A 27,546-nucleotide genomic window follows, 5' to 3' on the forward strand; every position below is an offset into this window, starting at 1 on the left:
ATGGAGAACGAACGGTTAGGCTACATAACATGTTTTTTTCCTCAAATGCAAACACGAAATAAAAGACAAAATACTTTTAAAAAAGACAATTTTGGGGGGGGAAATATGGATTAATAGCGTTTTGGAAAAAAATCTGGATGGATTTATAGCGTTTTGAAAAAAAAATCTGGATGGATTAATAGCGTTTTGGAAAAAAATATGGATGGATTTATAGCGTTTTGGAAAAAAATATGGATGGATTTATAGCGTTTTGGAAAAAAATATGGATGGATTTATAGCGTTTTATAGCCAGGTTGTAAAAATAAAGTATTGTGTATTGTGTCAATATGTCACCTCTAGTGTGTGGCCCGGCTCTTTGTTTATTTTTCTGTATTTGGCCCTCACTAAAAAAAGTTTGGACACCCCTGGTCTATATGGTTTTCAATTAGGGTAACTTACGTGTGCAGGCCTATTTCCTTACTAAACTTCCATTAATTTATTTTTATTTTGAGTCGGACCCAAAGACAGAGGTTTAAGTCTCTCTGGTTCTCTATCTCTCCCTCCCAGTGTTGAAATTAAGTTATAATTGCCTCATTAAATTGTGATTAAATATGTTATTAATTCATTTTGGAAAGATATTTCATGTCTTTACTTGTCACTTTACTTAACACTTAACACTGCTACAGTTGAAGTTTGAAGCCGTGTTGGTAGTAAAATAGGTGGTAAAAAGGTAGTAAATTCAATTTAAGAATCTCTGTATAAACCCTGCATTACCGCTAAAATTTCTCCAGTCTGACGGACCTAATGTCCGTCAAATAACCAGTGAAGCATCGAATCGCGAGTGATTCAGATTTTATTACTTAAACAGCTATTGATAATGATAATGTAGGCTTTTTCTGGTAACGCTGTTGAGGCTCGCTCTGCTTGTCTCTGTGATAGATTTTATAGTAAGAAATCAAAACAAATGAGCATAACGGCACACATAAAAAAACTCACAGAAGAAACATACTGAGGTAAAAATTCTAAATGTTGATTTTTTTATTTATTTCTAACATGTGATATAGTTAAGTAACATAACATGACGGGAGCTATTTTGCTGAATATTCTCACGATTGCAAATGTTACATTGATTTTAGTTCAATAAACAAGTAGTTAATATTAAATTATTTCAATTACTTAGGTTAAATATTACATGTACGTATGCAATATAATGTGTATTTCCTTCACAGGTTTGGTCTTAAATTTAATTCAAAGTGGCATTAAAAAGGTCTTAAAAAGTCTTAAATTTAACTTGTTATCTGTAGACACCCTGTATTAACTGGCCGGAATTTTGAGATCGCAATAGACGTGAAGGACTATAATGCGTTAAGAGCTCGCTCAAGTACTGCGGAGCTAAACCATTTAGTGCTTTGTAAGTAATCAGCAGTATTTTAAAATGTATACGATGTTTAATAGGGAGCCAATGCAGTGTTGACAGAACAGGGCTAATATGGTCATACTTCCTGGTTCTGGTAAGAACTCGAGCTGCTGCGTTTTGAACTAGCTGTAATTTGTTTATTAAGCGTGCAGGGCAACCACCCAGTAGAGCATTACAATAATCTAGCCTTGATGTCATGAACGCATGAACTAATTGTTCCGCATTTGTCATTGAGAGCATATGACGTAATTTAGATATATTTTTAAGATGGAAAAATGCGGTTTTACAGATACTAGACACGTGACTTTCAAATGAAAGATTGGTATCAAAGAGCACACCCAGGTTCCTAACCAACGATGAAGACTTAACAGAGCAGCCATCAAGTGTTAGACAGTATTCTAGGTTATTACGTGAGGGAGTTTTTTGTCCAATAATTAGAATCTCTGTTTTTTCAGAATTAAGTAGTAGGAAATTACTAGTCATCCAATTTTTTATATCAGGTATGCATTCCGTTAATTTTGTGAATTGGTAAGTTTAGTCTGGGCGTGAAGAAAGTCCTACTATTATTCCTTTCAATAATTTGTTACATTAAGATATCACAATGCAGAAGAAAAGATCTGTCTATACTTCCGTTTCATTGTGACTTTTAAGGCCCTGTTCTAAACGGCACACTTCATGTGCATCTGTGGTGTTCCACAAGACTGCAGGGTGTCCCATTTGTCATTTTAGGTTTCAGAAGGAAGCAGACTTACACCCGACAGACAAAGCAGCGTTATGTCATGAAAGCGTGGAACTGGAGAAAGACGTCGAAGGCCTAGGGTTCCATTGGGACGGGCTGTGTCTTTATTAAAACAAATCTTTACATAGATTAAACCAATAGGCCTTTATCTCATTTCCTGGTTTTGGAACGTTCGAAATCACCAAGCAGTGTACTCGCACTTCCGGTGGTTAAGTAGTTACACCTTTAGATGAAAAGCAATTTAATCAAACCATTAAAATGGAATCAAGAAAACAAAACAAAAAAAGAAACTTTTGGCAGATGCGAGAGCGAAGTAGTCCAGTGCAATAACCGGAAGACGCCGTACACTGCTTCGCCACTACTTCCAGCGTTCTATTGTGTTGCGATAAAGGCCTATACAATATCCCTCAGTTTCACAGACAAGTCTTAAGATAGTCCCAGACTAAAATGTATGTTTGAGCTGTTTTAACTAAAAGCATCTTGCACTGACATATCTTAAAATATGTCAGTGCCATTGTTTTGTTTCAAGATGCACACCAGTCATGTTTTTTCTAAGACACGTTTATTAAAGCTACTCAAATGCTCTAATTTAACTAAGGCCTAATCCTGGCTTACTCTAAGCCCTGTCTGTGAAACCAGGCCTAAACATTACATTTTGTATTTTAGCAAATTATCTGTAATCTACTGACATGATTTTAATTCTGAAACATATTTCTGCTTCCTAGATTATTTGATCTTTTTTCCAAGATGATCCCTGCAAGTTTCGGCCAGCTGTTGGCTAAAGTGAGCAAGCTGAGGACCCACCTGCTATTTGCTCCTTCATACTTCACTACAGCACGGCTATCAAATCAAAACTCTAAACCGCATGAAAGAAACATTCTCCTGATGGGTCCTCCTGGAGCAGGGAAGACCTGTGTAGGGCGGATTCTGGGACACAGACTAGGTATGCCTGTTATTGATATAGATGACGATGTTCTCGAAAGGACGTGGGGAATGAGTGTGGCAGACAAGCTCTCTGAAATTGGTGGTGATGGTTTTATTGAAGAAGAAGGTAAAGCAGTGTGCAGGTTTGCAGCCACAGGAAGTGTCATCTCTCTGACCGGCTCCAATCCCCTGCATTCGGACGCCATGCGGCACCTGAAGCGCTCTGGACTGGCCGTGTACCTGGATGTGGACACAGAAGATATCATGCAGAGACTCTCTCGAATGAAGGTGAACAGGATTGTGGGTCAGGATGCTGGTGTTTCTATGAGAGAGATATTACATTACAGGAAGCAGTTTTATGAGAAATGGCTAGATGCGAGAGTCCTTTGTGGGACGGGAGACTCCGTGGAGGACGTGGCTGATAAAGTCCTAAGGACTCTGCTCAGATATGAGGATTCAGAATCAGAGGTGTTTGTTTCAACGAGGAGCCAAATGTCAAGTGACCCCAAGTTCTTCAGTGATGTCGTCATAGAGGGTCTTGCACCAGATGGAGGGCTTTATGTCATACCTGTCAAGTATCCCGTTTTGGCCGGGAAAGTCCCGTATTTTACCCTTCTTTCCCGCCGTCCTCCCGTATTAGTATTTACCCGTAAATATCCCGTATTTTAACCTGCGTTATTAAAAAAAATTTGTTTACGTTTTTTAAAAAAGAATTTAATAATTATTAAAAAATAATAATACCCCGGGCCCGGGCGGAGTAAAAAAAACCTAAAAAACATTACCAATCTGAGCTCTGTCACTAGTCTCGCGATAACTGCCACCTGCAGTAGCCTACTGTAGGTGGCAGTTGTCGCGAGGTTAGTGTGTGAGGTCAGATGATGAGTGACAACGCGGGAAAAAACAGAAAAAAAAATACAACTGAGACGAATGATGGACGCTACGACCTTCTCGGAAGGCACTCCTGCCAAAAAATCTAAAATCGCATGTAAATACTGTGATCAATGGGACGGCGAATTTAATTTTCTGAAGAGGAGCAGGGTGGGGGACAGTCACGCGTTTTGCAAGTTTTGTAACTGTGATTTTAGCATCTCACACGGGGGAAGGAATGATGTTTCTCAGCACGAGAAATCCGCCAAGCACAAGCGCGGGCTAGAGGGACAAAAACATGCCCAGGCGATGTCAGCATTCGTGACGAGAAATGCCACCGATGCAGACCACCAGGTCATACGTGCAGAGGTAAAAATGGCAATGCTGTGTGCCAAAAACAACATTCCTTTCTCCTTCCACGACGACTTCAACAAGTGTGTAGCTGACATGTTCCCGGACTCTGCTATTGCACGAAAATACTCAACGGGAAAAACTAAGGCTACTCAAATCATCAAAGGTAAGTTAGCTAACATACCTATCTTTCTTACTGCTGGGCTACTGTACGTTTGCTAAAACGGTATCAAATGGGTTTGAAATGTGTTTGAATATTCTAACATTTGAGCATAGGCGTTGAGTTCGGTGGGGACATGGAGGCGCCGGCGAGTGAACTGGAGTTTGTCTCATAAATGAACCGAAACTCAGCGTATAATGCACATTCCCATTCACAGCGTATTTAGACACATTTAGACGTCTTATGAATGACTTAAATGAACAACTAGCCTACTAGTCGACTAGAAAAAAAACTTTTAGTCGGAAGCAGCCCTTATTCCACATATTTTCTGTGTTGAGCGAGCGACCCTGCGCGAAAGAGAGAAAAAAATGAATGCGTCATTGTACCCAGCACTTCTGAAAATGCACTTCCGAATGCGTCTCTGTACCCAGCACATTTCAAACCAAACTGACGCCCATGCATTTGAGCATTAACCCATGGCATGTGTTGTAGGCTAACTTACTAGCTAATTACTGGACACTCAACAGGTGCCATAGCAGCAGAACTAGAGGACGAGTTGGCCAAAACATGCCGATCTCAGCCCTTTTCACTGATGTGCAACGAATCGAACAATAGAAAAACAGAAAAAGAATTCGTCATCCTGACTAGACTCTACGATGAGGCCACTCTGCAGGTCTCTACAAGATTCCTGGAGATGCCTACATGCAATGTAGGAAATGCAGAAAATCTGTATGAAAAGCTTAGTGAAGCATTAAGGTAAGGGGAACTGCACTGTGTTGTTGACATGTTTAGTAGATTGTATTTAATTACAACCTTACATTTTGTCTGAGACGTTTTGTGGCATTTTTTTCCTGTTTCCAATAGAAAAAGAGGCATCCCATGGGATAACCACCTGATTGCCTTTAACTCTGATAATGCGAGTGTTATGAAAGGCCGCCATAACTCGGTCATCAGCAGACTGAAGACCAGCCAGCCCCACGTCCAGGACCTTGGCTGCATCTGTCACCTGGTACAGCTGGCCACTGGCTGTGGCATCAGAGCAGCCCAGGTACCAGTGGAAGACATCCTGGTGGGGATATACACCCACTTTGATAGAAGGTAAATGCATACATATAGGCCTGCTATTTCTCTCACCTAATGTTGTGTGTTGATTGATTGTTGATTGTTTAGCCTTTATTGTCTCCTGACGGAGAAATTCATCTTGGGCATTCGAGATAACAGATGCAACACAATATACATAACACATAACATGATTTGCCTACACATAATTAAACCACCTTAGCAGCTAACCCACACACCCTATTTGTTGTTGTTCAATATTTTTATAGAGAGTGGTACAAATGAAAATTTAAACCTATTCAGTCTGCAGTTTGGTAACCTGTACCTTCTGCCTGAGGGCATCATCTCATACTCACTGTAGAGGACATGATTCGGATCGTTAGTAATTTTTAAGCTCTGTTTCCTCACCGCCTCCTCAAAAAGCTCATTAAGAGTAGTCGGTGGCAATTGTCCAATTATTTTTCCTGCCCTTTTAATCAATGTTTGGAGCTGTGATTTTAATTTAACTGACAGGTTACCAAACCAAGCTACAATACCATATCGGACAATAGACTCAATAGCTGCCTTATAAAACAGTAGCATAATATCCTTGTCAACGCCATGAACTCTTAGTCTTCTTAAAAAATATAGTCGCTGACATATTTTTGAGGAAACATACTCCACTTGATGTGACCACTGTAACTGTTTATCTAATTGAATTCCTAAAAATGTATATGTTATTACTTGTTCAATCGGTACTCCTTCAATTAAAATAGGGCTCTGATCGCCTATAGACCTAGGGTCAAAAATCATTTCTTTGGTTTTATTAACATTAAGGAGCAAGTTATGCTTATTGCACCACTTCACCATCTCCTCTATCTCCTGTTTATAAATACCAATATCTGAATTGTTATAGAGTAAACTAAGTATGGCCGTATCATCTGAAAATTTAATAATAAAATTATTCCTATCAATATTTCTGCATTCATTTGTATATAATATAAAAAGTAAGGGCGAGCTTACACAGCCTTGAGGGGCACCTGTACTTATGTTAATCATATCAGAAAGAGTGGAGTTAACTCTCACCTGCTGCCTCCTTTCTGTCACGAAAGAACCATACCATTTAATAATGAAGGGGTTCACTTCCATCTGATGTAGTTTACTTAACATTGTCTGCGGAAGAATACAATTAAATGCAGAACTAAAATCCATAAATAATAAACGAACATAACCTAATGGATTTTCCAAGTGCTTTAAGATGGAGTGTACAGTTGTAATTAAAGCATCATCAGTACCCCTGCCATTATTATAGGCAAATTGATACGGGTCCAAAAGATGCTGTACCTCACTCCTTAATTTACCAACCATTATACGTTCTAATGATTTCATCACTATAGAAGTCAGCGCTACTGGTCTATAGTCATCATTTTGCTGTGGGCATGATTTTTTGGGCAACGGAATGACAACTGATGTCTTCCAGATAATGGGAATAGTACATGTATCCACAGAAAATTGAAATAAGGGGCACCAAGCCGGAGTTAGCTCATCCGAGAATGTTTTCAAAATAAAAGATGAAATACCATCAGGTCCACTAGCCTTATTCGTATTCAACTTTTTTAAAACTGCAGTGACATCTTTAGGGTTTATTATTATTCTATCCTGTATTGGGTCACATGGTATTGACATAGACAGCTCTTTACAGCAGGTCACATTTGTTTCACAATTCAAATCAAAACGTTTATAAAAGATGTTAAGATCATTAGCCTTATCCAAATCATTCTGCACATTTAATTCCTTCTTACTAGAGTTCATATTAGTCATTTCTTTCACCGTGTCCCACGGTTACAATGTAACAACAATGTGTTACAATGTAACAACATTGCATGTGGCTAACTCATGCACAAGGTAGCCTTGTAGGCCTGCATTTCATATTCTTCACACACACACACACTCACAATTCCAACCACTAACAGAGTAATTTTCTATCTCTCAGTGCAAAAAGATGTGAAGTCTACAAAGAGTTTGTAGACTTCACTGATTCAGATCACCTGAAGCTCCTCAGGTACTGCAGCACCAGATGGCTGAGTCTGTTAACCTGCATCCAGAGGGTGCTGAACCAGTGGGATGCACTACAGGTAGGATGGTAACTCCACTCAGCAGATATCTACACAGTTTACCATGCTATATTTCAATTTTAACCATGTATTGCCACCCTGTATCTCTATGTACTGTAGGCCTACTTTAACAGTCATGAAGAGGTGGAGAGGAGTGTTAAAGTGCGTGATCTGGCAAGCCATCTGCGTTATCCAATCGTGAAGACCTACTTCCTGTTCCTGAGTGCTGCCCTTAAGCCTTTATCTGAATTTAACATTGCCTTCCAGGTGGGTGTCAATGATATTGAGTGAATGAGTGAATAATAGGATATAACTAAATGTTTGTGCTTATTGTAGCATTCTTATTTCACTGTTATTTTGTTGTGACCATTGATATTATCTGCAGTCAGAGGGAATACAAATTCACAGACTTGAAGAGGAGATGTGCAGGCTGATGAAGAGGATCATGGGCTACCTCATACCAGCCAGGGCAATCGTGGCTGTACCTCTCAGGGAGGTGGAGTATGGAGATGGACATCAGTTGGCTGATGAAGATCTTTTTATCGGAGCAGACACAAAGGCATTCATGAGAAGCGCTGAGCTCCCTGTGTCAGCCGAGAAGAAAATCTTTCAGTGAGTATATTACCCAGTAGTTATATTATGATATCATCTTTTAACAGTATGAGAGTAGAGGCTGTAGTGTGCCTAAAATATTACCACTAATGCATTTTTTTCACTCTTATGCTGTTGTAGAACTGTGAGAAGCTTCTATGAGGCAGTGCTTAAGAAGATGTTCTCCTCCTTTCCCCTCGACCATCCACTCTTGAGGGACCTGAAAGTGCTGGACCCTGTAGCTCGTCTTAACATAACTCCAGGGACAGGTAGATAATAAAAACAGTTTCCAATAGGCTTTATGCCCAGCTCCACTACTTACCCTAGCAACCACCCTAGCAATGGTCAGACACACCTGGATTAATCAGTTTGTCCAATAATGTAAGACAGGAAATAAAGGAGCTGGCTTAAGTCCAGGAAGTAATGCAGTTGTGCATAAAGCCTATTGATATTAGGCAAGGCAAGGCAAATTTATCTGTAAAGCCCATTTTTTCAAACAATTTGTCTCAAAAGGCTTTACATCGCATCATAACAACATCCTCTGGGGACAGTTCCCCATTGATAACCAAACAATTAATTGGCACAGTATACTTGATACTTGTTTAGATCTGCAATGTTCAGTCAAACACTTGTTTTACTTTACAGTGGAAAGGCTAGGGGCCCTGTTCCCTCAGTTGAGGTTGAAAGAGGATAAGATGAGAGAGGAATTCACAGACTATCAGGTGACAGATAGTAAGCAACTCCCCCAAGAAGAAAGAATCGACAGATTCTGGGGCCTGGTAGGAAAGGACATGAGGTTCAGTGAGCTGCCAAAACTTATGAAGGCTTTACTATGCATTCCCCATAGCAATGCAAGTTCAGAAAGGGTGTTTAGCATGGTACGAAAGATTGTTACAGAGAATAGGATGACGTTAGACAACAGAACTGTTTGCGCTCTACTCTCATGTAAAATGAACCACTCTGGCCCAGCCCACAAATACACTCCTTCCAAAACAGTCTTAAAGAATGCAAAGTCTGCTACAAATTTGTACAACAACTCACTAAAAGAGTAAAGAAAAGTTATGTGAAATGAAAAGGAAAAACTGTAAAACAAAAACAATATGAAATGAAAAGAATGTGTGGAATGAAAATAAAATGTAAATGTAAAGACAAGCAATGTTAAATGAACAGAAAATATGCAAATAAGCCTTTCAATAAATGCTCTTCATATATACCCTTTTGTGTTTTCATTTAGGATATAATGAATGTTCACAGCATGTCAATGTCTACAAAGGTAGGCCTATCATTGGCTTCATGCACAACGGCACTACTTCCTGAACTTCAGCCAGCTCCTTTGTTTCCTGTCTGCCATTATTGGACAAACTGATTAATCCAGGTGTGCCTGACCTCAGTAGTCACAACAACAATAATCAGACACACCTGGATTAATCAGTTTGTCCAATAATGGCAGACAGGAAACAAAGGAGCTGGCTGAAGTTCAGGAAGTAGTGCAGCTGTGCATAAAGCCAATTGTAGTTTAAAAGTGGTTGACAAGTGGTGATTTTAGCTTTCTTGTACACCTGTCTTAAAATGTAAGGGATACTGGAGCTTGGTTGGGGTGGTGGGACTGCTCGCGGTGGGCGCCGGAAAATTTCCCTTATTTTCAAATCCAAAACTTGACAGGTATGCTTTACGTACCAAAAAAAGGTTTCCCCAAACTGGAACCTTCAGAATGGTTGAGAATATCCAGCCATGCCACGAGAGCTGTGGCCATACTGGAAAACTGTATCCATCCTATGGATGTGTCCCCTGTAGAATTGAGCACAATGGTGTGTCGTGCTTACGGCCAGAACTTCGCCGATCAGTCGGTTGTGCCTCTAAAGCACCTCACTGATCATCAGTATCTTCTAGAACTCTTTCACGGCCCAACTGCCTCGTTTAAAGACCTGGCACTGCAGTTGATGCCTCAGCTGTTTGCCCACTGCCCGCCACAGATGTGCAACTACCTGATTCTAGTGGCCACATCTGGAGATACCGGAAGCGCGGTGCTGAACGGCTTCAGAAATCTTAAAGACAGTGACCGGGAGAGGATCGGCGTGCTTGTGGTTTTCCCTGAGAACGGAGTGAGTGAGATTCAGAAGCTACAGATGACAGGATTTCAGGAGGGCAATGCCAAGTCCATCAGCGTCCTGTCCAATTTTGACTTCTGCCAGAGGAGCATTAAACGAATGTTTGGGGACTCGAGCTTGATCGGACATTTAGCTGTGGAATATGCCACGGTTCTCAGCACCGCAAACTCGATAAACTGGGCCCGACTGCTCCCTCAGGTGGTCTATCACTGCTCGGCGTACATGGACCTGCTTAGAAATCGCACGCTGACTTTCGGAGACCCCATTGACGTGTGCATCCCTACCGGAAACTTTGGCAATGCCATGTCAGCCCTGTATGCCAAACAAATGGGAATACCCATACGGAAGGTGATCTGTGCATCCAATCATAACTGCATCATATCCGACTTCATCGCTAGTGGCAAGTATGATCTCCGCAACCGGAAGCTGCAGGTTTCAAACTCTCCTGCCATTGATATCCTGAAGTCTTCCAACCTTGAGAGGTTCATCCATCACGCTTCCGGTGGGGATGGAAGTCTTGTCAGAGATCTGTTTTTGAATCTAGAAAGAGAGCGCATCTTTAAAGTGTCGGAGACTTTACGGCAGAAGATAAATCTGGAACTTCAAGCTGGTTGGTGCTCTGAAGAAGACTGTTTGAGGGCCATACAGGAGGTGCACACTACAACAGGCTTCATAATGGACACTCACACAGCGGTTGGGAAAGTAGTCGCCGATCGTATACATGACAAAACCTGCGATATGCTCCACTGCACCTTGTGATATGCTCCACTGCACACCACGGGAAGTTTGCTCCGGCTGTCTTAAAAGCCCTTCAGTGTCAAGATATCCCACCGGATCCTGTTGAGCAGTTGGATAAACTCTGCAGCATTGGAGGCCGAGAGCAGATGCATGACGCTCTGCTGAAGTGCATGGGAAACAGTGGACATCATCCACATAAAGTATGTCAGGCTGACTATAACAAGCTCACAGATGAAGTAGAAACTATGATACAAGACTCATTTCTGAGAGTCCAGTGAAACCTGCAGTACCTGCACATGTCCACTTGATGGCAAAGTCTGTCAAGAAACCCCAAACATTATACTTCCATCAAATCTAAAGTCATGAGATATAGTTCAAATGCTTTTCATGTAAGTCCATAAACTAGTCTTAATTGTACTTTATCATAATCTCTCAGATGTTTTATTAATTTAGTGTTGATAACTTTATTAAAAAACCTGTTTATACTGATAGTTGCTTAATTGCTGGCAACAGCAAACAGTCTACAGTTACATAATGAAATATTACTTGGTGGAATTATTCTTTTTGAATATTATTAATAAAAATAATTTATTGATCATTTTTATTCCTATTGCTGTTGTTGACATGTGTAGCTTATTTCTTTAAGGGTTGAAATACAAATAAATAAACTGACAAGGCAAACAAAAAGTTTTTCCCTCTTGAAGAGATAGTTTCATCATCATTCACTCAAACACTCATGTTGTTCCAGACCTCAATTACTTTCTTTATTCTGTCAAACACAAAAAAATACAAATAAAATAATAATAATAATAATATTGAGAAATTAATCAGTTTTTTTCCCCTTCATGTAGTAGAAGTCAATGGTAACCAAACCGGTTTGCTTTATCAACATTCTTCCCAATATCTTTATATATATATATATAATGACTGAGCATCCTGGATTGAATCCTGTTTGTTTAAACGTGTATTCTCTTCAGAATGCATACATTTATCGAGCCGACTATGGAACCTTACCCTGGTATTCCAGAGTTCTCACGAGAGCACAAGTTGAGTTTGCTCAGCGAGTTAGATTTAGGTCTGGATTTCCAGGCTAATGGAACCTTGCGTCTACGTGGAATTGTACAGTAAGTGTCGATAGTGTTTTTAAATGTTATGTCAAGTTTTTATATTTTATTAAAGTTTGAAAATGTTAATGCAGGGCTATATAATATAATAATATATTTACATCTACAATCAACCTACACATACTGACTGCACAAAAGTAAAAACTTAGCTATATTCTGAATTGCAACCATGAAATTGACAACACATATGGCAGAACAAACTTAATATTTATTAATATCACAATACACTCTGCAAATACAAGAAAATTATTTCACAATTTGTATAAATAATTAGTGGATGGATCTTACTTTATTCTTGTAATTAAATAAACATTGCCGATTCTACAAAACCAATACATACTGTAAACAAACTAGTGAATATTTGACATTTTATATACAATAGTAAGAAATAACTTCAGGAGTCTTCATAGAATTATAAGAAAGCACAAAATGAAGCATAGGCTGTGCTATAACAAAACAAAGACATTGCTGAAAAATAAAGTACTATCTGTACATGTGCCTGTGTTTTAGTCGTTACAGGTTTCTGGCATATCACTCCTTTGTGAGCTGGTGCTGGGGTTTCCTTGGCCGTCGGGTACGTGTCGTGATTCCAGCCTGTGTGGTGATGAGGGTTCGCCGTGAGTTTCCAGATGATCAGGGCAGATATGTTGGTTTCCTACCAGCTGATGATTGAATCTGGACACCATGGTGGAGATGACCTCCTCCTTGTCTGGCCGCTCATACTCCGCACAAAGGTCTGATAGTATGGGTATCTTAAGTACCTCATCCATGTATGGAGCAGGGTCCACAAAAACATGCCCAAATATTAGGTCCTGCAGGTCATCTAGGTACTCTGTGCAATAAAACAAAATGTATTTATAAATGTATATCCTGTTGATGATGTTGCTTGTGCACGACCAGCATTTTCATTGTAATGAAAGGTTCAGCCAGGTTTAGTCTGCAAGTGCACAGACACAATTCAGGAAAATAGCCTATAGTGATGTAAAGTTATTTTAACAGCAGTTCAATTACCTGCACAACATTCCAAGAAATGGGAACACCACATTTTTTGGGGCAAACCGTAGAATGTCACTATGAAATGACTCCAAAGATGAAGTCTGGTGATGTGGACTTAGTTTGGTGATGTCCCTCAAAATCCGCGTGTTTGTCATCACTTTCTCCAGCTTGTAGAATGCCTGAGTTCCTATGAGAAATTATACAAAAATTGCATTAATTACAACTATAACTTTAATTTTAGGTTATTTACACTTCGACTAATAGTCCCTTTTTAAAAAAAAAATGTACATGTCGTGTTGCATAAAAATAATATTTGTTTACAGTATCATACTGGCAACAAGCCACTTGTTTCTATCTCTGCTTCCCTTTAGATGATGTAGACGAGCAGGAAAGTTTGGATCCTCTGTGTACGTTCCTGACATGGTTCAGAATCGATTTCCATTTTGCCACTCTTTCTGGTCCAGTGGTTGAAGATGATGCAGTCCAGTAAATGTGGTTTTTAATGCTTCTCTGCCAGTTCCGTAATTTTTCATCTTGGAAATGTTTTCAAGTTTCCTCACAATCCCTGTAAATAAAAATATAGACAAGCATTTTACTGCTGAGAATAAAAACAGTGATGTTCACAGTTTGCCACTACTAAATATTTGTGATATGCCTATAAACTGTCACAATTTCTTAATTAAAATCTATGTTATTGAATAAAACCTTTTTCGATGTGCCACACATCATAAAACTGGTTGATGTTATGTTCTCTGAGGCAGAGTGTGAATTACCCCACCATAATTGGGGGGTACTGCTCCTTCACTTCTTCTATGACCATCATGGTCCACTACCATATCAATCCCCACCGTGATCGCCAAGTGCAACATGTGTTGTGCAACACACATACAAGGTCTAAACATGCGACAAACTGATAATCAGTATAGGCTACAGAATATCTCATTGTTATTATATATCCAAAAGAGAACTGTTTTGATCAACTCCCAAAAGTTAGAAGTTAAGTGCACTGAAATACCATTCTAATTACTAGTAAATAGTAATACCTTTACAAGAAGCCTATTGCCTATTTCAGGGTTTTCCTGCCTCAAAATGTGGCGCAGGTGGTAAAATCATAATAATTTATTTTAATAATAAGATAATAAAAATGTGTATTTTTTTGTAGATCATCATATAGCCTAATGTGTTTTCCACAATTTTTTCTGTTGGTGGAGATTGGTACCTCTAGGGGGGTCCGGGGGCATGCCCCCCCGTAAGAAAATTTTGTACATTTTAAAGATAAATTCATTAATCTGGTGCACTTTGAGTCGCCCGAATCCACTATTAAAAATAAAAAAATCCACCCGCAAACCGCCTATATTCTTTGATTTAGATATCTGCATCTGATCAGCACATTACAATTATTCAAATTCTTAGTGTTAAGCATGATAATATGGTAACATCACACTGAAGTAGGCTGATTTAAAATGAACATTTATTTAAAATAAAAGTTCTTCTTTTGGCAAAATTACATTTCCTTAATAGCCTAAACAGAGGCTTTACTCCCTTCAAGCTTAAATTGTCAATGTTTCATTACATCACTGTTTGAAAACACTCAGAATCATTTTTTGTACCTTTATAAAGGGCATTTTCCCCTAATTTTATTAAATGTATGCTCCATCTTTCATTTCAAATTCTTAAATTTGATAAATATATTCAATTAAAATAATTAGACACTAGTGTTGCGATTCAGGAGGCAGAGACAGATCCATATGCAACAATGTTTATTGACCAGTTAAGCCAGGCAAAACGAATAAGCCGAATGGCCAGAATCCAGGAACGGGCAGGGGTCGGGGCAGGCGGCAGACGACGGAATGAAGAGACGGGCAGAAGTTCAGGGCAGGCAGCGAGAATCAGAGTCCGGGGAACAGGCTTGGGTCAGAAGTCAGGCTGCAGACAATTGAGGAAACAAGTAAGGCAAGGATAATTCAGGAAAACGCTCAGACATGCAACACAGGGTGAAACAATACTTCGCACAGGACGCTGAGTGAGTGAGTAAGATATAGTATGAGTAATCAGTGATCATTCAGAACAGGTGCAGCGTAATCATAAATGATCCATACTAGGAGAAGTATGCAATGCTCTTAGTATTCTGGAGAGGGCGCTCGAGATTGAGTACAGGGAGAATCACGGAGACTGGATGCCGTAACAACTAGGCTGTTACCAATAAAATTAAATCATTTACATTGAAAAATTAGAACTATTAAATTAGATTATTTAAAATATTTTTGAATATACAAATAAGGAATGTTGAAAAGAATGATACTTTATGAAACTAGCGTTTTGTCATTCAACGTTGACACTTGCTTGAGAAGGTGAAGTCGTTCTCTATCTCCGTTGCTTCTAGCCACGGAGGTTAAAAATGGTACGGTCCACAATAGGGGTGTCTGAAATCGCTTTACATTAAAATGTTCCTACAGTGAAAATAGGAGTTGACTTGTATTGTAACTGTAATTATATTTTTTCACAATATCAGAAAAATTATCTGACCCCCCCCCAAAACTGATATTTCTGTCCCCTACTGGGTCTTCATTGGGGGGTATAGTACCCCCCAGTACCCCCTGTAATTCGAACTATGCTCTAAGGTACTTTTGTATTTGTGGGTGGCGGTCAGTTACAATACACTCCAGAGTAACACCACGAGCTTCCAACAGGGCAAGGCTCCTCTGTAATCCTTTTTCCATGTGGTAGCTTCCTCCCACTTCGTTACTCTGAAATAGACAAGAATAGGGAACGAAACAATCATCTTAGACAAACCAGAAGTTTTAAACTTCTCAAAAATGTACTTTTTTTAAATACTGATATTTCTTCTCTCCCACCTGAACCAGCTCTGGTGTGTCCACAACGGTGTTGGTCTGAAGGTCCATCAATGTATAGCTTCCAAACTTTGCAGAGTGGCCTTTGAAAGTAATATTACACAAAGCATTATTACCACGAGTGCATTGAATTCAGTTAGATACTACCTATGCATGTTATGCTTCATGATCCGGAAAATACCCGAGCATCCATGCATCCTTCTTATTTACAACTATGTACCTGGTGAGTCAGCCCTCATGTCACCTCCAACGATGACCCTTTCCCTTTCACTCAGGCGATCTAGCGTCTCATTTTGCCATTTTGCTTGAGCACTAAGAAACAAAAACTCGTACTGGTTAACAAATATTAAATACAAAAGTAACAAAATATAATAATAATAAAAATAATACAATTCTGAACCAGGGGTGTTAAACTCAGTTCCAGAAGGATCAACTTTTTTAATGAGCCTTAGAGAGTTGATTAGCTGCCTCAGGTGTGTTTAATAATGATTAGAGGTAAACTCTGCAGTGCTGTGGCCAACAAGGAACTCAGTTTGACACCCCTGTTCTAAAACAAATGCACAGTTTTGAAACTTACGACATGTCTGCTCTGCTGTCTCCGTTAAAGTTGTGTCCGTCTCTGCTGGATCAAATGTATAATCTTGCTCTTCAGGTGCTACTACAGATGATGTGTCCATAGGGTTTCTTCGTCATCCTCTTCCTCCAGTTCCACACGAGGTCTCTTTGATGGCCACTTTATAGGTGTAGAGGTCCTAAATATTAAACCAGCTGCTGGTGACAAACTGTCAATGTCTGAAACTGTATCTGTCGTCTGGACACCTGTAATATACAAAGTAGTTGTGTGTTACTGTTATGTGACACTTATTGTGTAACAAGACTAGTTATAGGTCCTCTGTATAAGCAGTATCATGTAATACATAAACATACCTGAACTCCTGTAGCGAACATGAAACGTCTTCATTGATGACTGAGTACCAACAGACTTGGTCAGCGGTTTTGCGTCTGTCTGGCAAGCAACATCTCTGGTTTGGCTGCTCTGTTCTGATGTGCTGTCCTTAACAAATCAAGATTCCACTATCAGCGCGATAAAAAAATAACAACATAGCTGGACTCATGGTGCTATCACATGCTATCACAAACTTTATAAGTCTAACATGTTATTATGAACTTGACAAATTCAAAGGCAATTTGGAAAACCAACGCGTAATACATACTTCTAGATGTGTAGCTGGATCACGAACAGTTGGCACTGCTACATCCTTCAGGAGCCATTTTTTTGCAAAACCTGCTTTATACTGAGCCTCATTCAAAAAGCTGTCCGGTGTAAAATGATTCGAGCAGACATAAACGAATTTTGGTAGAGTTGAGGGAGCATTTTCTTCAAAAACAAACTTAATCCACCTCGTCTTCAGCGGTTCAGATTTCGGGAGTAAATAGAGAGAGGCTATGTGGATTATTACATCCAGCCCAACGCTTGGGAGACATTCTCGTCAGTGCAGCGATGGCGGATGTGATGCCCGGAGAAAAATCTGTGGAAGCAGTTTTCCAGGATTTGGAGCGACCTGAGGATGGAACATTTCAGATATCAAAAACTGTTTTTTTTTTATTTATTTTTTTATCATATTAATGATCAATGTCAGTGGTCACATCAAATTGTTACTTTGGTTTCACTTTATCTAGATCCATTGTTTTATTTAAAAAATGTCAGCGCTGGTCGAGAAAATAATATTATAATGGGGGAAATAATTTTAATATTCTGTAAAAACAAGCCTTATTTTTTTGTGGAAAACAAGATAATACTTTTTAAAATAATGTTGGAGAAATAATGATTTACCATTATCATATAGTATCAAGCGCTATATAAATGAAGGTGATTTGACTATAACAAGAACATTACAATGAACACAAATTTGAAAATCTCACTACAAATAATCCAGAATTTAAGACAAAAGATAATAATCCTACTCTGCTTGTTACACTTCCACACACCTGAAACTGATCGAGTGAATCTCCTCAGCTTCTCCAATCTAGCGTAGTGTACGAACAAACCATGGATGTTGTAACATCTGCTCCAAGCTGGGGCGTTCAGCTGGATCCAGAGCAAGACACTGTCCAATCAAATCCCTGCAGTCTGTACACATTTTAATAAGGAGAGAGCTGGTTAGTCATGACCATGTGACCTGGCATTTTTGAAAACAGCGATGCTCTCGGTGTACGTTGAGCTACAGTATATATAAAAATTCTGACACACTATAACCTTTAACTTTCTGTACAACTCGTTTGCTTTATGTGTGTTTATCAATGTTATCATCATTATTCACTCACGTTTGGATAAGTTGGGGTTCTGAAATGTAACTTCGGCTTGTGTGATTTCCGTTCTATTACGAAAAGGAAGACAAAAGTTCGACAACTCGTACAGCAACACTCCTAGAGACCAGACGTTTGCTGGGACGGCGTGGAATCGAGGTTCTGTAATGACTTCAGGTGGGCAGTATTCCCGAAATCCTGTAAGGAAGACATTTGCACATTGTTGAGCTTTTTTTTTTTAAAGCATCATCAAAAAATTTGTAAGTCACTAGCTTCAGGTTTCCACACTCCCAAAATGCTCACCCCTGTATCTGTTGCTCTCGTAGCCTTCACTACTAAATAGCTGACCGCAGCCAAAGTCTATCAGCTTGAGATCTAGCGTGTCTTTCTCAAACAGGAAATTCTCAGCATGAATGTCATTATGGAAAACACCATGATGGATGCAGTGTAGCACTGCCCGCACAGCCTGTCTCATGACGACCCGTGAGAACCATTCACTCCAAGGTTGACGAGTGATTATGTCATACAAGGTCTCGTAGGCCTCCGGATACTCCATAACCAGAGAGAATTCTTTAGGATGTTCAAACCACTCGTACAGTTGTATGACGAAGGGGCTTATGGGTTCTCGCCTCATCATCATCAGCAGCGCCACTTCTGTAACGAGAGGTTCGCGATTCCCAGGCTAGAGAGAAGAAGCAGACAGAAGGTTAGCTGGGTAAAAATCTGAAGAAAACATCATTTTGAAATGTACTATTCTTTGATCTTTTTAGATGCGTTCAAAAGAGCCTTTTCAGCTCAAAGTTATTTGGTGCCTCTAGGCTTATTTGTTGATCACATTTATACCTAATGCTTCCTACGGGTGTATTAACTAAAGTAATCTGCACTTAAACAACTCAATACACATTCAGGTTTTGGCCAACTTACAATATAAAGATAACGATCATTGTCAATCTTGCGTATCCGCTTGATGGCAACCTGCACAAAAAAAAAACAAAAAAACAGTTTCAATAACAGTAACAGTTTTCAAGCACCTGGCTTTGTATTAAGTATTAAACCATCTGTAAATTGTTTTAAATGTGTTTTGATGCATGCAAGAGCAAAATGTTTGTACAATTCAGTAAGATTTACCTTTTTGCCATCAAATTTGCGTGTTCCCAGGAAAACCCTGCCAAATACTCCGGATCCAATTAACTTTTCCACGTTATAGAGAGACTCAAAGGACTCTGAAAAACAAACAGAAAAATATGAGACAATTATTAGCTTGCTAGATCCATTGTTTTATTTAAAAAATATCAGTGCTGGTCGAGCAACAGTAAATGTGATCGGACGTGTTAAAAACTTGACTCAGTTATGCATGAAATAGCTAAATCTCTATCTGTAGACTTTGCACTGCCAAGCCTTATTTCAGTCTCACCTGTTGAGCTCTCGTTCACAGGAGAAGCGTCCACGGCACGCCGAGCAGTTCGGCCAGTTGATGTCTCTGTTGGCTCGACAGGTACTTGACCCGGCAGCGGAGGACACAGAAACCCTTCGAAGCTGTTGGACCTGGACAAACCCTTGTCGCTTGGGCTCTCCGATCCATCGCCACTCCAGCTCCCCTCGACGCTGTCCGAGCCTCGGCTGCTCAGACTCAACAACTCTCTACTTCCTCTCTCGACATGGGCCTCAGGGGGGGGTGAGGACCAGGGTGAGGACCAAGCTGAGGATGGCGTGATGCCCGGAGAGGAATCTGTGGAAACAGTTCTCCGGGATCCAGAGCGACCTGAGGATGGAACATTTCAGATATCAAAAACTGTTTTTATTATTTTTTTATTTTTATTATATTAATTATCAATGTCAGTGGTCACATCAAATTGTTACTTTGGTTTCACTTTATTTTGGTCCCTTTAAAACATTCTATAAGTCTATCAGTAACATTGCACCTACATGTCTACTAACTCTCATTAGAGTATTAGTAGAGTATTAGTAGACTTATAGTTAGTAGAGTGTCTGTTGCTAGATCCATTGTTTTATTTAAAAAATGTCAGCGCTGGTCGAGAAAATTATTTTATAATGGGGGAAATCATTTTAATATTCTGTAAAAACAAGCCTTATTTTGAGTGGAAAACAAGATAATACTGTTTAAAATAATGATGGAGAAATAATGATTTACCATGATTTGGCTTGACGCCGGAGTGATCTGGAGAAGGTGACGATGATGGTTCAGAAACAGGATCTGCTGGAGGAATAAAAGGCTCCACAACATTTCTGCTGAAAAAACCCCTCCAGCGCTTACGGAAACGACCAGGTTTCTTCATTCGTTCTGGAGCTTTTTCTGAAATGAAGAAAAAACAAATGAAAACAACTATTAAACCCATCTCTGACGTCAAATTAAGCAATGACATAATGATATAACTTACATTTTACTATTCAAATCTTATCTGTAAAGTTACAAATCTAAAGTAATGGGAATTGTTCACGCTATCCACCTGACTTCTGCTTAATGCCTGCATAAATGTCCCAACATATTATTTCACAATATTAATAGTAATTTTATTTCACTATTATCACGATTACGAGGTGATTCCGATTCAACGCTAAAGTTATTTTTCTTATTTTATCTGATCTTTAATTAAAAAGAAAACATACATTTCCAGGCTTCATTTGGCCAACTCTGGCACATGTGGCTCAGTTCTTGTAATGGTAAAGATCATATGGGCCATATCTAAATATAGATATATTTTATTAAACACATTTATTAAATGCATAGCAATGTCTTATTTATGACATAACTGACTCTGTAATACTCGGCACGACAGCCATTTTGACAATTTTGCATGTTTTTGACAATTCAAGAGCAATAAGTGGTGAAATTGAATTCTTTTCTGGATCGTATGCTGTCTGTGAAGCGGCTTTCTGTGCGTGTGTTTCTGGTGTGTGTCAGACAGCCATCGAGCTCATGCCTTATTGAGAACGTTTTGCTAACATTCCCATTCAATTAAGAAAACATTATTTCTAAATGTTCCCTGAACGTTCAAAACGTCCAGTTTTTTCAACGTTTCAAAAATGTTTTATCTTGGTTAAAGGAACATTCTATTTTATAATTTTTCATTATGGGAACGTTACTTTTGAATGTTCTCGGAATGTTCCGAAAATGTCAGATGAATGTTGGAAAAAATTGGTTTCACTTTATTTTGGTCCCTTTAAGACATTCTATAAGTCTATAGGGGAATTATCACCCTACGTCACACGGCGTCACGCAGGTTCTACTGCGCATGTCGGGACCAAAAGTGGTCAAAAAAATATGCGGAGAACATTACGAAAATTAAATATAAAATGTTTTAAATCGAGCTATTAGTATTATTCTTATCCGTATCCGTGTAAGGATCAGCTGTTAAACGGGTCTTTCTGCAACCACGATGCGCACGCATCCCGGATGTTTACAAACCTATAATTGGTCTATAAGTAACACTGCACATGTCTACTAACTCTCATTAGAGTATTAGTAGAGTATTAGTTGACCGTTAGGGTTAGATGTTAATGTTGGAGAAATAATGATTTACCATTATTTGGCTTGACGCCGGAGTGATCTGGAGAAGGTGACGATGGTTCTGGAATAAAACGCTCCACAACAGTCACAGCACTACCGGAACAGCAGCTGAAAAGTCCCTTCGTAGCCTTCCAGATCCTGAGGCTAAGACGTTCTGGAGCTTTTTCTGAAATGAAGAAAAAACTAATGAAAACAACTATTAGACCCATCTCTGACATCAAATTAAGCAATGACATAATGATATAACTTACATTTTACTATTCAAATCTTAATAGTAAAATGCTCCTCCCAACAGACATTCAGTTGTCTACAAGTAAAATTGCACCTACATGTCTACTAACTCTCATTAGAGTATTACAGGGTACCTGCACAATTTTTAAAGTCAAATTTAAGGCTTTTTAAGACCTTTTTAAGACCTGAAGAAATCAAAATGAATACCGTACATTAGGGGTGCGCAATATTGACAAAAATATGTCTCGATATTTTCAACGTTTTGTCGATAATAATTAGATGATATTTTTAAATTATTTAATGATTTACTGTACAGTTTTTTTATGTTTTAATTAAAGAATACTTTAAATATGAAACTAAAACCACCAGTAGGTGGCGGCAAGTCACTGTCTTAATAAGCGAGTTGTTGGAGTCATTTATTCAACCGATTTGTTCAAACCATAGATATTATATAGAGACTAGATGCCCTATTGGCCGCTGGGCACTGAGAAATGCGGCCGCCATCTTAAACCGGTCGTGTTCCTAGTTTCGTTGCGTGGCAGCAGTGAAGATGCTAGAGCACTGTGGAGTATTTTCCTGTTCTAATCGGCGGACCATCGCAAATAGGGCCCGGGGGATTACTTTTAACATTACCGTACTATTGGTTGTATTTTGTGAATAGAATATTACCAGATAATTGAGAAGGAGCAAGGATCTTTGATATTACTGTACTGATATCGTAGCCAGCTAACGTTAGCTAGGCAATGTTTACTGCACCAGCCGGTGTTCACCTGACATGGAGAGGTGGGGTAAAGTAATAATTACAAGAGCTTCTCGGTTATTTTAGTCCCGTCCGAATGTGCCATCTCAGTAATCATTTCGGACAATGTCAGTAAAGATTACGGCGACTTTTACCTTCTGTAAAAAGGTCCAGGAAAATTACCTCAGGTAACGTTAACGTTTATAAACGTGCGAATAGACCCTCTGTAAATCAAGTAATTTCGTGTTTAAAAGTAGTTTCCTGTGGTTTTTCAAGTATTGAGACGCTTGAAAAGGCATTCAGTTGCGTGTTTTCTCCCTCCCTCAACTCAAGTGTTCTCCACATACCATTCAGATCAGAAAGAAGTTCGAAAGCACTTGTAAGAGGCACGAAACTTACTTTTACCGCAATCCAATCTTAAGTTAATTCATACATTGTTCGACCGGACATAACTGTTTTATATATATATAAATATAGGTTATTTGTGTTTGCGCACGTGATATCAGGAAGCAATGTAAATGTAAAACACACACGTTTCTTCAACTTATTAAAATATCTTACTTTACTGCAACTATCTGTTTCTGCTTCTTTATCATATTTATAGTGTGTGATTTATAAAATAGCTTATATCCTACATCACATATTTTGATTTTGGACGTCTGGTCACTTTATATCTTATATCAGAATATTATATTACTGTTAAGCCTACTATGAATATTAAAATACGCCGAACCATGTGTCCTGTATAATAGCTACATGAATGACCTTTGCAGCAAACAAACCCGCGTGAAAATCAGTTCGGTATTCAGTGAGGTATGATTAATTAAATGCGCTGACAGCTCATTGCACCTGCCATACAGATTACACTGAGTGGAGCGGGTGACCGGTCTAAGATGGCGGCCCCACGGCTCGCCCGCGCCAGTAGGCAGTAGCGGTCGATAGGGCGTCTATCTATATGATGTCTATGGTTCAAACGGCTGATTCATTCAGAAAACAAGTGATTGTTCATTGAATCGTTAAAATGATTCGTTCAAAACGCGGATTTCAGTAAAAAACAAATCTGTCTGTTGGACTACGGCTTCATTATGAAATTCTCGTCGGCGATATAAAGTGAAAATTGACAATATTGTGTCCAAAAAGTAACTCACAATGTTAACTTTATTGTTCATTTAACTGTTGTATAAAATAAATAGCACATTTGCAATTGTGCAAAGGAAAACGGCACTCTTGATCATTTGATATTCTAATATAACAACATAATATGATATAAATATAAGACAAAAACTAATTTGGGGACATCTATAACTGCACTGACACATCACGCAGTGAAAGCAAGCCTGAGAGACAAACGTGATGTCAGCTCGCACTCGCAGTGCCTCGTACATAGTTAAAACAATGATTAAAATATCATCATAGTTCATAGACAATATTGCACACTCCTAAGCACATAAAGAATGAACTTACAATCGAACTGACATTTACTCGTTTTCTTCTCTCCTCTCGCGTGCAGGAGACAGACGTAGGCTAATATACTGCCGTAAGTGACGCGAATTGTCACGTGAACAAGCAAATCCACAAAGATGACAAAGATAGAAATAAAAATAATAATACGTAGGCCTACGCTAATTAGATAGTTTTAATTTCGAAAGCATTTAGATAAGTCTAAGTCAAAGTGTCATCTGAAATGTAAGACCTTTCATAAGTAAAAATAAGACTTTTTATGGCCTTAAATAAAAAAAATCGAATTTAAGACCTTTTAAGACTTTTTAAGGATCCGCGGGGACCCTGTATTAGTAGAGTATTAGAATGGTAGGGTTAAAATAAGTTGACATGTAGTTGAAAAGTTACTTGTTGTCAGTACAAGTGTCTGTTGGTGGAGCATTACAATAAAGAGTTTGCAGATATTAAGGAGAGAGTCTACTGATACTCTAATGAGAGTTAGTCGACATGTAGTTGCAAAGTTACGTATAGTCAACAGAATGTTCAAAAGGGACCATCAAAATAAAGTATTATCGTTAATTTAGTTGGTTTAGTTGACAAATCAGCCATTGAAAATAGAAATAGAAACTAAGCCATTACATCTTTATTAAAAGCCTATTCTGACCTCTGCGAGAGTGGTTAGATGAAGTGGACGGACGTCCAACATCTGGGTTCTGCTTCGCCCTCGTCCCGTGAGCCTGACCTGTGGACACAGAAACAGAAAACTCAGAAGACAGAGATGGTAAATATCCAGGACGATCCTGGCTCTGTGTCTGGGTCGGGTCTGGCAGCGGCAGAGGTGGACAGTAACAAAGTACATTTATTTGAGTACTGTACTTAAGTACACTTTTTGAGTATCTGTACTTTACTTGAGTACTATTTTTTCTGGAAACATTTTACTTTAACTTCACTACATTTGAAAGACAAGTATCATACTTTTTACTCCACTAACGTTACATTTATGTCAAGGTCCTTGAGTAGAAAGTAGTTGGATTCTGACATCAATCTGACTTTCATTTTCAATGTTGGGTTTGGTCTTTTAAATGCTCATTTTGTCATTGTTTTGGAGCACACTAGCTTATAACAGTGGCTGACATATTCATCCTAAAAGCCAAAAATCTTTAAATAGGGCACTATTTGAGGGAACAGCCCGAAACTATTGTGGACGTTATTGAGAGCACTTATTCAATCTCACATTCAATCCCACTACAGGAACTGTGTTCTAGAAATAAATTATATATTGATATGAGGGTGGGTAGGTAGGCAGGCATAGATTCAGAGGCATAAGGTACTGTAAGTATTACAAACAATAATAAAACAATGCATTGACATTTACTTTTAATTTTTCATACTTAAGTACTTTTAAAAACAAGTACTTCTGTACTTTTACTCAAGTAAAAATCAGTCTTTTCAACTTTTACTTGTAACTGAGTAATATTTGACCAGAAGTATCTGTAACTTACTTTCACTCAAGTAAGGAAATTGTGTAACTTAAGGGGGTCGCACACCGGACGCGCAGCTCAGCGGCGCGCCGCGCAGCGCCACGTCTTTTAAATTCGAACACACTATTCTCTATGAGAGTACACACACCGGCGGCGCCTTTCGGCGTCTGTCCGCGGCGGCTCAGGACCGTGTTCAAAATCCTGCCGCGCCACAGAGCGCCATTTACATAGTTTTATATTAAATTTACATGTATGTGTCTCAAATCGTAGTTAATATATATACGGACCTCACCCTGTGCTGCAATATACATTTAGTTTTATATTTATTTACAGAAATCAGAAAATTGCTGATGTTATCGGATTTTCAGGTGACAGTTGTCCTAGACGTGGCGCGGCGCGGCGCTGAGCTGCGCGTCCGGTGTGTGGCCGCCTTTACTTTGTCCATCTCGGGGCAGCGGATCCTGATCACGGTCATCAGAATCGGACGTCCAAACCTCCCGACCAGCCGTCTGACCGAAAGCAGCTCTCCTGGATCTGGAGTGCTCTAAGGATGGAATATTTCACATATCACATAACGTTAGTTTAATCATAATAATCAATGTCTGTGGTCAATTACAGATTTTTACTTCAGTTAAGTTACTCAAATTCAATTCAAGTTTATTTCACATGCAATGAATCAAATAAATGTGATCAAATGGGATCAGTCAGTCATTGTACAACACACCATAACAAATAAATAAAAAATTAAAGCACTCACTTCCTCTTTCGCCCATCATGAAATTACGCGCCATCGCCAACCTCCTCCAACCTCCTCCAAACTGCAATAAAATCGGTACAAACAAAATACAAGACAATACAATACAATACAATAGAAATCTCCTCAGAAATAACGTTACTCCCCTGAAAAAAAATATCAAACAAAAGTATTATCAGAAATTATATGAATTATATAATATAATTAAATTATATATCGTTTTTCAAAAAGTATATATCCTCCGATGTCCTTCAAGAATATAAGTCTCCTCTCAGCAATCCGGAAAAGCTTCAAAGTAGCAAGTTTCGGCCAGAAAATTCTCCGCAAAAGTCAGTCTGTTAATTCGCCTCGTCTCTCAATCAACAGACAGCGGTCGATCGTCGAGCAGAGAGATACATGCAGATCGCAGAATTCATAAAACGCGTCGCCATAGCAACTAACATTCGAATCATAACATGCACGCACGCCCAGACAGCGACCGGTTCGAGTGTAAATATATATGCAGTCAGAATTCATAACCTACATAGCAACTAAAATTCGAACCACGCATGCACGCGCACATCGACTCTGATTTATTAAATAATTGCAACCTTAATGATGACGTTTTCTTTAATATGATTTTCATTCTTTCAGACCAGTTTTATTATTAAAACCCGTGGAAAATGCGCGCAAAAAGGCACAAGAGAGAATAAATCGGACATCATATAAATTCATAATTAAATTGGCCCTTTTCCGCATATATATCAAGGCCAATCAGCTTTCAATATCACTAATACACCATCCAACCGGTTAGTAGTAGTGGTGAAGAAATCCACATTATTTTTGAATTCTCTATTAAAATTGTTCACAATTGCTACCCAGTTGAGTTAACTATAAACGTGCTAAATTTGCTCTGCAAGTGAACGTCGTCTTGTGGTGCCATCTTATATATTTTTTTTAATAATATTTATTATCAATGTCAGTGGTCTGGTCACTTCAAATTGTTACGTTGGTTTCACTTTGTTTTGGTCCATTTAAAAAACAGCCTAAGCGAATGTTTATATATATGTTTATTTTTCTGATTCATC

The 27,546-nt window shown here is 38.9% G+C and overlaps 3 protein-coding genes and 1 pseudogene across 4 annotated transcripts; 2 read left to right on the forward strand and 2 right to left on the reverse strand.

Annotated features, from left to right (window-relative positions):
- Positions 1-1,261: 1,261 nt before the first annotated feature.
- On the forward strand, positions 1,262-11,468 carry LOC309508500 (threonine synthase-like 1; annotated as a pseudogene). The gene is made up of 2 exons: positions 1,262-3,620; positions 9,854-11,468. The product of its transcript is annotated as a threonine synthase-like 1 (transcript).
- On the forward strand, positions 3,852-9,848 carry LOC309508397 (uncharacterized protein). Its single transcript, XM_082183015.1, has 7 exons — positions 3,852-4,443; positions 4,965-5,193; positions 5,302-5,535; positions 7,469-7,610; positions 7,710-7,856; positions 7,975-8,201; positions 8,322-9,848. Exons 1-7 carry the CDS (start codon positions 3,987-3,989, stop codon positions 8,455-8,457), a joined length of 1,572 nt encoding a protein of 523 aa, XP_082039141.1. The 5' UTR covers positions 3,852-3,986; the 3' UTR covers positions 8,458-9,848.
- A 2,393-nt stretch (positions 11,469-13,861) lies between the features above and the next one.
- Positions 13,862-16,667, reverse strand: LOC309507485 (uncharacterized protein). The gene is made up of 5 exons (XM_082181681.1): positions 16,576-16,667; positions 16,219-16,310; positions 16,002-16,081; positions 15,772-15,893; positions 13,862-15,072 (listed from the first exon to the last, which is right to left on the reverse strand). Exons 1-5 carry the CDS (start codon positions 16,578-16,580, stop codon positions 15,036-15,038), a joined length of 336 nt encoding a protein of 111 aa, XP_082037807.1. The 5' UTR covers positions 16,581-16,667; the 3' UTR covers positions 13,862-15,035.
- A 1,054-nt stretch (positions 16,668-17,721) lies between these two features.
- On the reverse strand, positions 17,722-26,958 carry LOC309508213 (serine/threonine-protein kinase pim-2-like). The gene is made up of 11 exons (XM_082182731.1): positions 26,483-26,958; positions 26,162-26,269; positions 24,909-24,986; positions 21,848-22,000; positions 20,458-20,619; positions 19,720-20,067; positions 19,434-19,528; positions 19,230-19,280; positions 18,609-18,987; positions 18,324-18,503; positions 17,722-18,129 (listed from the first exon to the last, which is right to left on the reverse strand). Exons 1-11 carry the CDS (start codon positions 26,514-26,516, stop codon positions 18,026-18,028), a joined length of 1,692 nt encoding a protein of 563 aa, XP_082038857.1. The 5' UTR covers positions 26,517-26,958; the 3' UTR covers positions 17,722-18,025.
- Positions 26,959-27,546: the final 588 nt, after the last annotated feature.

Source organism: Leuciscus leuciscus, assembly GCF_965113295.1.
Source record: "Leuciscus leuciscus genome assembly, chromosome: 10".
In the NCBI taxonomy this organism is placed as follows: Eukaryota; Metazoa; Chordata; class Actinopteri; order Cypriniformes; family Leuciscidae; genus Leuciscus; species Leuciscus leuciscus.